Source organism: Hyalella azteca, unplaced genomic scaffold (assembly GCF_000764305.2).
Source record: "Hyalella azteca isolate HAZT.00-mixed unplaced genomic scaffold, Hazt_2.0.2 contig15455, whole genome shotgun sequence".
In the NCBI taxonomy this organism is placed as follows: Eukaryota; Metazoa; Arthropoda; class Malacostraca; order Amphipoda; family Hyalellidae; genus Hyalella; species Hyalella azteca.
This window is the reverse complement of record NW_025945309.1, coordinates 406,701-419,186: the sequence shown is the minus strand read 5'-3', so window position 1 is coordinate 419,186 and position 12,486 is coordinate 406,701. Positions and strand designations below refer to the sequence as shown.

General features: G+C 42.4%; 1 protein-coding gene across 13 annotated transcripts in view; it reads left to right on the top strand.

Annotated features, from left to right (window-relative positions):
- Positions 1-1,169: 1,169 nt before the first annotated feature.
- LOC108681024 (rho GTPase-activating protein 190) overlaps positions 1,170-12,486 on the top strand; it is a 36,218-nt gene continuing 24,901 nt past the window's right edge. For 6 of the 13 annotated variants that reach the window (XM_047884469.1, XM_047884465.1, XM_047884468.1 and 3 more), the window contains exons 1-17: positions 1,170-2,327; positions 2,812-2,959; positions 3,285-3,374; positions 3,577-3,779; positions 4,275-4,528; positions 4,794-5,009; positions 5,450-5,662; positions 6,258-6,272; positions 7,028-7,214; positions 7,460-7,575; positions 7,812-7,964; positions 8,383-8,503; positions 8,706-8,829; positions 9,609-9,798; positions 10,242-10,466; positions 10,720-10,841; positions 11,511-11,677. In XM_047884469.1, coding sequence (XP_047740425.1) covers positions 2,157-2,327; positions 2,812-2,959; positions 3,285-3,374; positions 3,577-3,779; positions 4,275-4,528; positions 4,794-5,009; positions 5,450-5,662; positions 6,258-6,272; positions 7,028-7,214; positions 7,460-7,575; positions 7,812-7,964; positions 8,383-8,503; positions 8,706-8,829; positions 9,609-9,798; positions 10,242-10,466; positions 10,720-10,841; positions 11,511-11,677 — 2,715 coding nt within the window. In that variant the 5' untranslated portion in view covers positions 1,170-2,156. The remainder of the gene's footprint in view (positions 2,328-2,811; positions 2,960-3,284; positions 3,375-3,576; positions 3,780-4,274; positions 4,529-4,793; positions 5,010-5,449; positions 5,663-6,257; positions 6,273-7,027; positions 7,215-7,459; positions 7,576-7,811; positions 7,965-8,382; positions 8,504-8,705; positions 8,830-9,608; positions 9,799-10,241; positions 10,467-10,719; positions 10,842-11,510; positions 11,678-12,486) is intronic. The other 7 variants (XM_047884473.1, XM_047884471.1, XM_047884470.1 and 4 more) reach the window with 4 other exon arrangements.

Sequence of the window (12,486 nt, the reverse complement as noted above, 5' to 3'; positions counted from 1 at the left end):
TGCTTCTGCGTTACTGTACTGGTAATTTGCACACTGAAGCTTTTTTTAATCGAATATTAAACATGGGTTCTTGAATTTGCATAATTTTACTTGATAGTTTAAATCAATCAATCAACTTTTCTAGCAAATGCAGCAGTTGTAGGCTCACGTAAGAAGGTCAAAGTTATTTGTTCATTTCATTTAAATTTATGAGGACAACAAACTGAAATTGTTTTTTGGAGGGCAGTGTTATAATTCTTACTTTTATGCCATTAGTTGTGTGTAGTGTATGATTGATGCATTTGTTCTGACTCATGACATTCATGACATAAATTGTTCTCCCAATAGCATGTTGGGGTGAAGAACTTAGACTATTTTTAGCTTTTGCAGTCGTTCTTTTTATCGGTAAATTTATTAGCATAAATGTGCCATGAGCAGCTAGTAAAGTTTTCTAGTGTAGCTATAATTCACGGATGTCCTCTTGAACGACACGCTCGACCTATTAGTTTAAGTAATTATGTTATTTATGTTATTTATTATTATATAGTTAAATACTTTATCATGTTTGCAGGTAGTACAGTGCACCTACAGTCGGGGACTAACACCACTTCCAGCGCTAAGGTCACCCCCCGCAGTCGGTCCCTCCTCGCCGTGTACCCGTCGCCGCCCCGAGATCTCATCATGCCCTCCACCGAACTGACGCTGGGCACCTAACGGCCAACTCCTGACCTCCGTTCCGTCTCGTTGCTACATCATCTACCACACTCACAGCCTTCATCATTACCCATTCTCGGGAGGACGCGGCGTAGCTCATCTGTGTCCCTGTCACGTCTACTGCGATCCTCGCGCGCCTCATGCGTGGCCCTGAACAACCACGTCCTCGCAGTTCGTTGACGTCGCTGTTTTGTCACACGCAACGCATTCTTCGTCTCTGTCGGCTATCTTGTGTATTATCTTTCTCCATTGTGAAATTTAACTCGTATTGCAAACTGAAAATTCGTATTTAAAACTCGAAACCCATTGTTGAAAGTGAAATACATGTTAAAACATTGGTGCCCAAGGTAGTTAGCGAGTGACGCTGCTCGAGTGCTTTGCGCGGTGAATCCTGAATTGTGAAGTGACAAGTGCTTCTGCTGTTTGTGGCGTGCAGCATCACTATCAGTGCAGCACCACTATCAGTGAAGCATCATTATCAGTGCAGCATAACTATCAGTGCAGCATCACTATCAGTGCAGCATCAATATAAGTGCAGCATTACTATCAGTGCAGCATCACTATCAGTGCAGCATCACTATCAGTGCAGCATCATTACTAGTGCATCACTTCGTCTGTCCTAGGATACCCTGGCTCACTGCTGCTCCGTGCCACCCACCACCCTCACCACCATCATCCCCCACAGGCCGTCATACCATCATACCTATTCTTCTGCCTTGTCAGCATTTTATTGCTTCGTGCATTCCATTTCTATTCTCCTTTAATATATTTATTATTCGTTTTAATATCACTCCCTCCGTTTTGCTTCTCTTACCATAGTTTTTCATTTACAAAACCTTCCGAATCTCTTTGAAAATCGTACAATTTTTTCTTGCAAAATGCTTTAGTTCATTAAGAATATCTCGGCAAGGTTTACCTTGAAATATCATTGTTCTCTGTACGCTCGATGTTGCGTTGCCGCTGTTCGCTGCTGTGTCTTGCATGTCCTTACATCCCTTCACTCCTCCCGCAGTTGTATTCCTCTTGTTATATTTTAACGAGATCCAAAACCTCAATGTTGGGGAACTGATGTGACCACCAACACACTTCCCTTCCGCTGTACCCTTCCCCCCCTTCGACGTCATCTTCCTCTGTCCATCCCGCCCATTTTTTACCTGCCAATCTCATCACTTTCTGTACTTTGGCTGCATTATTTCCATTGATGTATAATTTTTAATATCTCAACGAACCATTTATTTGTAACAACTTTCGTTTGCACTGTAGAACTTACATAGATATTTTTTAGTTATCTTTTATTTATTTTGCATGTCATGTTTGTACGTTTATAATTTGATTGTCTCGCCCATCCCTCGGACGTGAGGCGTGCAGAGAACTAGAACATCAAGTGATATAAAGCGCTGGCTCAAGGCCCCATAAGATGCCGAGCCCTCGCTCGTGAAGTGGGCTAAGTAGCACACGTTGGTATGGCGCGCCGAGGGGAGTGTGGTCGCCAGGTGGTGGTGTCGGTGGTGGGTGTGTCTGGCGGAGAGCGGGAGAAGGGCGTCACTGGAGTAGGCAAGTCCTGCCTCTGCAATAGGTTCATCAGACCTCAGGCTGACAACTACCATGTCGACCACATCTCCGTCCTCTCGCAGGTCAGCTTAGCTACTTATAGTTGGATGTCTTTCTAATATTCCCGTTTGAATATCTTCCATCTTCTGCTCTAGCTCAAGCTAGCATTTATGCTATCATCGTCTGCTATCTAGCTCATGTTAGTGCAAATTGTTTCACTATTCTTAAATAGAGTTATTTTCGCACGTGTCTTCATCCTGTTGACTTCACCATCATGAATACGGCCCAGGTTACTGTATCATTGCTGAACTGAAATTGATAATTTTTGTTATTCCACAAATACAACAGTATGACTATTATTTATATAGTTTTATATATAGTGATATCCTTACAATTCGTATCTTATATTTTCAATAAACACCATATTTTTTGTGCCGAAAACATCGTAAAATAATAGTGCAGTCCAGTGAACTGAATATTATCAAAGTATTTTAATTCTCGTGCAATTCTATAATAAACTTGTTAGTTTTTGTGGGGGTATTGGGTGACGTGATGGCTGTACCACAGACGGACTTCAGCGGGCGTGTGGTGAACAACGACCACTTCCTGTACTGGGGCGAGACGACGCGCGTGTCAGAGGACGCGGTCGAGTACAACTTCCAAGTGATCGAGCAGACTGAGTTCATTGACGACGCTTCATTCATGCCTTTCAAAGGTACTCGCTGCGCAGTATTTCATAACACCGCATTCAAGTTTTTACTATTGTTAAAAATTATACATTACTTTTGATATATTTTTTGAGTTCAAAGTTTTTTGAGTTTGAGTATGATATTTTTTGAAATTAAAGCTTTCAATGCACCCGAAATTTAGTGTTAATTGTTATAACAAGTTAGTAATGGTTATGTTTGTATTTAATATGAAAAATCTATCGACTTTCAATTCAATGACTGAAAAATTTATTAGTTCTCTAATGAATGGCAATTGACCCACGCTTCGAGTACCGTATGTGCTTGAATTAATGCTTTATTGTATACCTACAGCGGGCAAGATGGACCCGTACATCAAGCGCTGCTGTCAGACCAAGATTACCTCCGCTGAGAAGCTCATGTACATTTGTAAAAACCAACTTGGTAAGTTCAATCCTCCTGAACCCCAGTCGTATCATTATCATTATATATTTTCGTTCTATGTGGATGCGTTCATTATACGTACCGTACGCTAACATATATTGAACAAATATGTAATGTATCGTAATAAAGTATTATGTTCGTACGTGTGACGTTGTTAACGTCTGATCGAATTAGCGACACTAACTCTCGTAACTCACTACAGGAATAGAGAGGGAATACGAGCAGAAGGTGCTGCCCGACGGCAAGCTCAACGTGGACGGATTCCTGTGTATATTTGACGTGTCGCCGGTGCCTAACCGGTCCCTGGAGAAGATGGTTGAGCTTACGGCGTCCATATTGAATAATTGCGTCAAGACCAAGCGACCTGTCGTCCTCGTCACCACCAAGAACGACGAGGCAAACGAGGTTTGGTTTTGGGCTTAGTTTTTCATTGTTTGTGCACTGCTTGGGTGACATTTTAACTTCATTGATGCTAGCAGATTGACTACATTTTATTTTGTTTGGTTTTTGTTTGGATGAGAAAGAATAGAGTTTGGTTGGGTGGAAGTAAGTGTTTAATTTTATTGCTTTGAATCCAAGAGTTTATTTTTAACGTAAAATGAGATGCAGTAAAGTGGAACTCACAATCATTATCGTTCTATACAATATGCACCCTAACTTATCCTTTAAACGATATGACCACACATTCCCTCCTGTGAGGTCACCACTCACATGCCTCCCTGTGAGGTCACCACTCACATGCCCCCCTGTGACTGTCTCTTATACACATCTAGATGTGTATAAGAGACAGCTACTCACATGCCCTCCTGTGAGGTCACCACTCACATGCCCTCCTGTGAGGTCACCACTCACATGCCCTCCTGTGAGGTCACCACTCACACACTCCCCGCTCTGCTGCAGATTTACGTGAAGGAGGCAGAGAAGTTGGCGAGCCGCAAGGAGTTCAAGGGGAACATCCCGCTGGTGGAGACGTCGTCGCACGAGACCGTGAACGTGGAGACGGCGTTCATGACGGTGGCGCAGCTGGTGGAGCGCAACCGAGGGCGCGTCAGGATCCTGCCGTACTATGAGGCGGCCCGACACAGGAAGGAGATGATTGATGTCGCTACTGACGGGTACCTACGTCTGGTCAGGTCCAGCGTCACTGACTACAGGTAATGATAGGGCAGAAGCCGCTTAAAAATCAATCAGATGCTCCTGTGAATTTGGGGAATTTGGGCTATGCATCAAGAGTACTTACATTTTTCATTACAGTGTTGTTCTATGTGATTGAATTCATTCAATAAGTTCTAGCTTCAATTTATGTATATTAATGCTTTCAAATATATTCCTGACATGCACGTTGAATACATTTGATGCAACACTTCGTGATGCAACATCGTCTTACGCAACCCCCTGTGATGCACTGCCGTGTTGCAGGGCGCTGTGGTCGAGCTCGAGCAAGAAGCTGAGCCAAAGCCCCGACTTTGTGATCTTCGTCGACCTCATGGGGCTGGACTGCGCCGCTAAGCTCTTCAGGAGGCACACGAGGAAGCTCAAGGATGAGTTCCTGCAGAGGAAGGTTGAGTCCTACATGGACCTCCTGCCCTCCATCCTCAGGGAGTTCTTCCCCAACCTCAGGAGCTTGCAAGACGGGTATGAACATCTATTAATGTTGTTGTTGATAAATAAATTGAAAATTATATTGCATTTATCTTCATGCCTGTGAAGGTTAACCATCATCCAGCAACACATAATATTTTTCCTCGTGACAGTGAATGTTAACTACTATCCGTCTACACATAATATTTTTTCTTCATGACGGTGAATGTTAACTATCCTGCTACTCATAATATTTTTACTTCATGACGGTGAATGTAACTATCCTGCTACTCATAATATTTTTCTTCATGCCAGTGAAGGTTAACCATCCAGCATCATAATATTTTTCCTCGTGATATTAATGTTAACCATCCAGCAACATAATATTTTTCCTCATGCCAGTGAAGGTTAACCATCCAGCAACACATAATATTTTTCCTCATGACAGGGAAGGTTAACCATCCAGCAACACATAATATTTTTCCTCATGACAGGGAATGGTTAACCATCCAGCAACGGATCAGCGAACACCCTGACTTTGAACGATACTTCCTACGGTGTCACGAAGACCTGCCCTGGACTGAGAACCTGGAGCTGCTCGACTCGGCCGACTCGAGGATCCCGTTTGATGTTCTGGACTCGAACGAGGCAGAGACTGTATATAAGAACCATGTGAACGCTCTGCAGGCCGAGCTTGAGATGAGGGAGTGAGTGACCTTATTCTATATATGCAATAATAGAAATTTGAGTGGTCCATATTGAATGCTATAATCAGTTTGTGAAAGAATTTGTAATGATGCGTGACACCTTCTGAATCACTAATTTTAAACCTTTCTGTTGACCTTCATTCATTTTACGTAATATTGGGCTTTTTGTGGAAGAGTTTGTATTGATGTGTGCGAGATTTCTTTACAATAAACTGGAATTCTATGGTCGCTTAAAAAGCGAGGTTCGCAGAGGTGGAGAAGCTGAGAAATTTTTTCAAGTGTGGTGCTGATATGGGCTACTTATTATATGATAACTGTCCTCAATTAATAAGTTTTAATCCTTTGAATTACCTTCATTGACTTCTCAGAGTTTTCTTCAAATTCTGCTGCTAAGATTCAAATCCTTGCTTTAAACGGACTTGCTTTTTCTTGCACTCCACTTTACAGCTCCTGCTAAGCCATGCATAGTCGCTCACCTCCACCATTCTCTTTGCTTCAAGTGTACTTCTCCTTTAAATTACCAGCTCCTGAACCATAGGCTGTGTATACATTCTTTTAATCCTTGCCCAATCTTCTCTTACACGCAATACCGTAGCCGGCTCCCCAAGAGGTATGTTAACCTCATAGGGCTCATAAACTTAGTCTCTAAAAAGCCGTATTTTTTCTTTTTCATTTATTGTGTCTAGGAGTCTCTAGGTTTCTCCTTATGGATTCCGGTGGTCAGTGGGGAAAACGCATCGCTAAACTCTACGCGTTTTATTATATCAATTGATTCCTGTAGAGGTTCACGTGTAATTTATAATTGAACAAATAGATTACAGTTAAATGAATAGTTGTCAGGCCCCTCCATTGTAGTCGAGGTATGAATATTCTCTATGATTATTGGAGTAATGCTTGAAATGTGAGGGCAACGATGAGCCATAATTACTCCGTGCTGCGATAGTATGTTTATAGACAAGTTATGTATTGATGTCCCGACACACATGATCCTCGCAAAACACATTAGCCCTTAAAGAAGTTATTATTGATTTTTCTTGATTTAATAATATTATCCATGTCGAATACGGATGTCTTGGGCCAAGCGTAAATAGCTGTTATTTCAATTTTCGCGCCGCTTATTTCTTACGCATTGTACTTGTTTCTAACTAAGATAAGCGGTAAATTTTTAATCATAAGGAAGCATGTTGAGTAAAGAGATGACACTATCAAAGCCTGACATTGTATCTGTGTGACGTAGCGTTATTACTTTAGGTTTAGGAGATGTATCTTGGTCACTGCATATTCGAAAATCGGCCTCATAAATGCCAGTTCGTTATTCTTAAAGCATGTAAATAAAGCCCATAACAACATGATATTCGGCCACAGGATGCGTGACCGGTTCAAGCAGCTGCTGGAGGAGACGGGCTACGTGACGGCAGGCAAGCGGCTGGACGAAGTACGCGTGCTGTTCATGGGCCGCGAGAGCTTCGACAGCCTCACGGAGCATGACCGCCAGATCATCTACGACCAACACCAGAAAGAGATCACTGAGAAGGCCCGCGCCAACTACATGGTCTGATATTATTGCTGCTTCTCCTATATTCCTAAAGCTGCCTGTGATATCAGCTTATATTGTGTAGGGGCAAAGCATGTGTACTTATACTCCGTGTAGTCAGGCCACTACGTGTACTAAGGTCACTAAGTGTCCTTGGCCGCTACGTGTATTCAGGCCGCTACGTGTATTTAGCCCGCTACGTGTATTTAGGCGCTACGTGTACTTGACCGAGTTTTGATCACATGGCCCTGTTCTCTACGCAGGAGCTTCTGTTGGAGCACGCTGAGCTGTTCAACCATTTCAAGTCCGTGGCGCCTAACGGCAGCGTTACGCAAGAGGACGTGCGTGACATCACGCAGGCCCTCAACACAGACAGCAGGTGTGTGGCCCTGTAATGTTTGACCAAGGCAATGGTTTCTGTCTACATGCTATAGCAAATAGTGATATTCACTTAATAATAAAAAATATGCTTCTTGTTTACTGTTTTCTTGCAGCAGTCATTCAAGTCTTTGATTGTATTGTAAATTTTTATGCATCTTGCCATGGTTCTAATTTGATTATCTTGACATTTGTCTTGGTGTTGTCTTTGTCCTAAAATTGCTGACCTTATCTCAGACACAAAGCCCTGGACCGACTAGACGGTGAGCGCACGCTGCTGCTCCTGCAGCACTTGGGCTTCATCCACTGCCCCAAGCCCGAGCACTGCCCCGCCTACCCCAACTGCACCGACACGCTCGTCAATAAGATCCTCGCTGCCAGGCATGCCGCGTCAGTAGCCTTCTGTCTGTCTTTGCTCTCAAATTTGCTCTGAAGTGTCGTGGTAAACTATTTTTATTCGAATTGTACATACAATCCCGATTCCAGTATTCTGGATGCAAACCCATTGTTAACTGGAATATTCGGATCTCAAATTTAATTTTTCTTTGCTACTAGTTTCCAGACAATAGTGAAGAAATCTCAATAATATATATTTTGTTTTGAATTAGCGTTGAAATGTCTAAATAACGGGGGTGGGAACTGTGAACTGGATCCTTAACTCATAGTGTGGTCGTGTCTAATTTATTTACCGTCCGACTGATGGAGTTTTGACCTGTGTGCTGACATTAGCTTAAGATTTTTTGCAACAATTCTGGGTGAATTTACTCCTTCATCTTTCCAAAAAATGAATGAATATTTCTTCCGCCAGGCGTCCCAACTCTTGGTCTGGTAAGAGCGTCGGCTCGGGCTGCTCTCCCGTAGACCGTCACATCAACCTGGTGCTGCTGGGCAAAGATGGTCTCGCTCAGACCCTGCATGCTGCTATCAGGGTGAGCCTTAAGCGTCGAGACCTTCTCTCCTCTGGATTAGTATATTAATTGGACTGCTGATCAGTCTTAGTATATTATGTATTATTCCTCTACTTCACTTGTATCTCTTTCAGTCTCGTTCTGCGTCATGAGCGTGATTCTAGTTTTTCTTGTGATTCTAGTCTTGATTTTATTTTCTTAGATTGTTCGTTTTCTCCATAAGGCCGAGTTTGCTGGAGATGAAGTTGAGGTCGAGGGCGAAGTTTACTGCCTGGACTACCGGACGATCGAGGGCGACGTCACACAGCCACAGAACGCCTTCGCCACGCCAGACTTCTCCCCTCACGGTGAGCTGAGCTTCATTTGATCTCCTCAAAATCAATACCACATGAATATACTTGCAGGTTAGCTCTCGTTGCCCGGAATGGATAGATCCCTGCTATTTTAGAAACCCGTTATTCCGATTGCCCTCAATAATAATTAAAGAAATATCTTGCTATTTAAGAAAGTCTCATTCAAATCCACAATTGACTGAGCACATTTAACTCATTTGGCTTTCGTTTCAAAATATGAAAAAACCGCACAATTTTACACGTTCTAAACTGATTTTGCGCATTCTAACCCATTTAAAAAAATAAATTTTCATTTTTTTGATCGAATCTTTCCCTCCAGTTTTTTCCTATTCTCCCACTCAGGATAAATTTTCAGGTCCATGTAATATCCCAACTCAATAAGTATCCTAGATACCCGCCCCAACAGGCTCTATATATTGCGGTCGCAGGCTGCAAACTATATATCAGTCAAAAATATCTGCAAACATATATGAAAATACTCAGCATATGCTGTATAATATGCATATATATATATATATTTGTTTTAACGCGGGTGGCTAATGGCCATAGAATTCGTCAATTTAAATTTTCAGGGTCGAACAATACCTAGTCTTCAGATGACATTAGTTGATCAAAATTTAATTTTTCAAGGGAGTAATATCAATTTATTAATGCACCAGCTCCTCTCTTTTTAATATGCATATATATATGCATATTAATTATTAAACGGTTTAATATGTGTATCATATATCATGTTACCGGGAATAAGATGAGCATGGGGCTGTGTGGTGCAGGTGTGGTGTGCGTGTACAGCACCAGTGCAGGACTGGACTACCTGCGTGCCTCCCTGGAGCATCAGCTACTGGGGCAGCTGGAGCGTGACGAGGCCGCCCCCACCACCGCCATCCTCTACGCCCCCCACCCCTCCCTGGACCAGCTCACCCAGCATGCCCTGCATCAGGAGGGCACCAGTCTCGCTCAGAGGTGGCTATCCTGCATACTTCCTTTATCATTATTATTATTAATATTATTATCATTATTAAAGTTATTATTATTATTATTATTATTATTAATAGTATTATTATTGTTACTATTATTGTTACTCTATGAAGCGACTGTTTGCCTCCATGCACTTTGATACTATCTAGTTCTAGTTATGTGCTTCTTACCGCATGTTTTCTCTTCCTTTCATCTTAATTATATTCACGTTCTATTTATCCATCATCAATTGAACATTGATCAGAATTTAGACGAGTAAATATGACGTCTGCAATACAGCCTACAATTTATTACATCTTTTTTATCATCTACTGGCTAGGTGCATTGGGGATTGCATGTAATTTTCATGTCTGTATCTATTGTGAGGATTTGAGTACTTAATTCAGACCGTATTTTTAATGTCTTAGTGACCATGTGGTGCATTGCAGTTTGCAGTGCAGTTTCGTGGACGCTGGCTCAGCGAGTGAGACTGGGGACGGTAATGCTCGCGAGGACGGCGAGGGCGACGTGACTGGCGAAGGTAGTCAAGAACTCGACCGCAGTATCGTCAACAGAAGCATCAGGAAGCTCGTGACGAGCATACATCACCGCACCACGTCACTCTCTCTCTTCCAGTCCGTCACGCTGCAGGCGCAGGCTTGCCCTGATATCAGGTCTGGGCAAGGTTAATTTTATAATTTATATTTAAATTATTACAAATCGGCCACTGCATTAGAATAATATAGAAATGTTGTTGACCAAACATGAGCTGACTAATATCTTTGCCTCCGTGCGACGAGGGCTGCCGACACACACATGTGGAGGACATGAGTCATGTTCAAACATTCTATAAAGTTTCTTCATAACAATACGATTGCGGTGTTGGTACTACGTCATGATCTAACTTGCATCTGTTTGTGTGGTCAGGGTTATCATGTGTGTGCTGTGTGGGGACCCATATTCTTTGGAGGCGGTTCTCAATCCCCTGCTCTCGAGTCCTCTCTGTGTCCCTGCCGGCGATCGTACTCTGCAAATCCACTCTTTCCTTGGTGAGTTTTTTTGCTGAGGCAAGCTGCTGACTTCCCGCGTTCTTGTTACAGACTCACTTTAAATTGCTTATTTTTTGTTAGACAAGTTGATGCGTCCTGCAGATATTTTATATTTTAACCTAATTGTTTGTTGTGTGTCCGGACGTCGTTGTGAGGACAGCTAACGATGTCATGTCTAGGGCATTCGTTGATTTATGATTTGTTTAATTGAACTCTGAATTTATAGCTGAGGTCCGATAAGTTCTAGATAATGTCTGTATTAATACAGAGATGAATAAAAGAGACGAATCCTTAATTAGTACTTATTTAAAAGTTAGACACGGTGAATTATTATTACAGGATTCGATGAGGTAGTAATATCGACACTATCGCTATAGACATGATTGCCGGAGTCGTCTTAAGTAGATGTGTATAGAGGCTGGCTGCTAGTGCAGCTGATAGATGTTGGTTGGCGACTGGTCTGCGACTGCCGCATGGAATGCTTGAGGAGCTCATATAGGCGTAGAACAATGACGTCACAGAAGGTGACGTGGTAACCGCTATTGCAAGTATGGGTAGCGGCGGTGGAAAACCTGACAGTTGTGTTTTGACATATAGTAAGTGTGAGTGCGTTATTAACTTGTGTCACTCTGTGTTGTAATAAAATAACGTCTCATTTGCTACACACAGACGAGAGCAAGCGTGTTGTGGAGGTGTGCGTGTCATCATATCACGGAGCGCTGGCCTTCAGAGAGGAGCTGGTGCATGGCTTTATTCTCGTCTACAGTGCGAAGAGAAGGGCTTCTCTAGCAGCTCTTAAAGCCTTCTCTGCCAACATCCCAAACCTCCCTATCCAGGTGAGCTTGGATCTGCTCTAGGGTATCGTTATATAGAATTCATCATTATTTCTAACAAAGAATGTTTTGAATATTCCAACAGAGACGTCTTTTTAAAGAGAGGGAGGAGCGTTATTTCTGATTTAAAGAGAGGGAGGCCTCTTATATCTGATTTAAAGAGAGGGAGGCCTCTTATATCTGATTTAAAGAGAGGGAGGAGCCTTATTTCTGATTTAAAGAGAGGGAGGAGCGTTATTTCTGATTTAAAGAGAGGTAGGCCTCTTATTTCTGATTTAAAGAGAGGGAGGAGCCTTATTTCTGATTTAAAGAGTGGGAGGCCTCTTAATTCGGATTTAAAGAGAGGGAGTCCCCTTTTTTCTGATTTAAAAAGAGGGAGGCCCCATATTTCTGATTTAAAGAGAGGGAGGCCCCTTATTTCTGATTTAAAGAGAGGGAGGCCTCTTATTTCTGATTTAAAGAGAAGGAGGCCTCATATTTCTGATTTAAAGAGAGGGAGGCCTCTTATTTCTGATTTAAAGAGAGGGAGGCCTCATATTTCTGAATATAGTGACCATATTTTATTGTGAGACTTTCATTGCACTATTGCAACCGGTGAGCAGTCGATTAGATTGCTCATGTGTCGCGCAATTGCGTGATGTGTGAATGAGATCCTTCGCAGGCTGCTGATGGCCTGATGCATGACACAACAAAGGCATCCTTAAATCACACTTGCTATTATCGCTTTTTGTGAATTTATTTTATTTTCTGGTAAATTTGTTGGAATAAATGCTCGAATTTAACTCTCTTCTTTGTCTGACGCCTCAGCACAT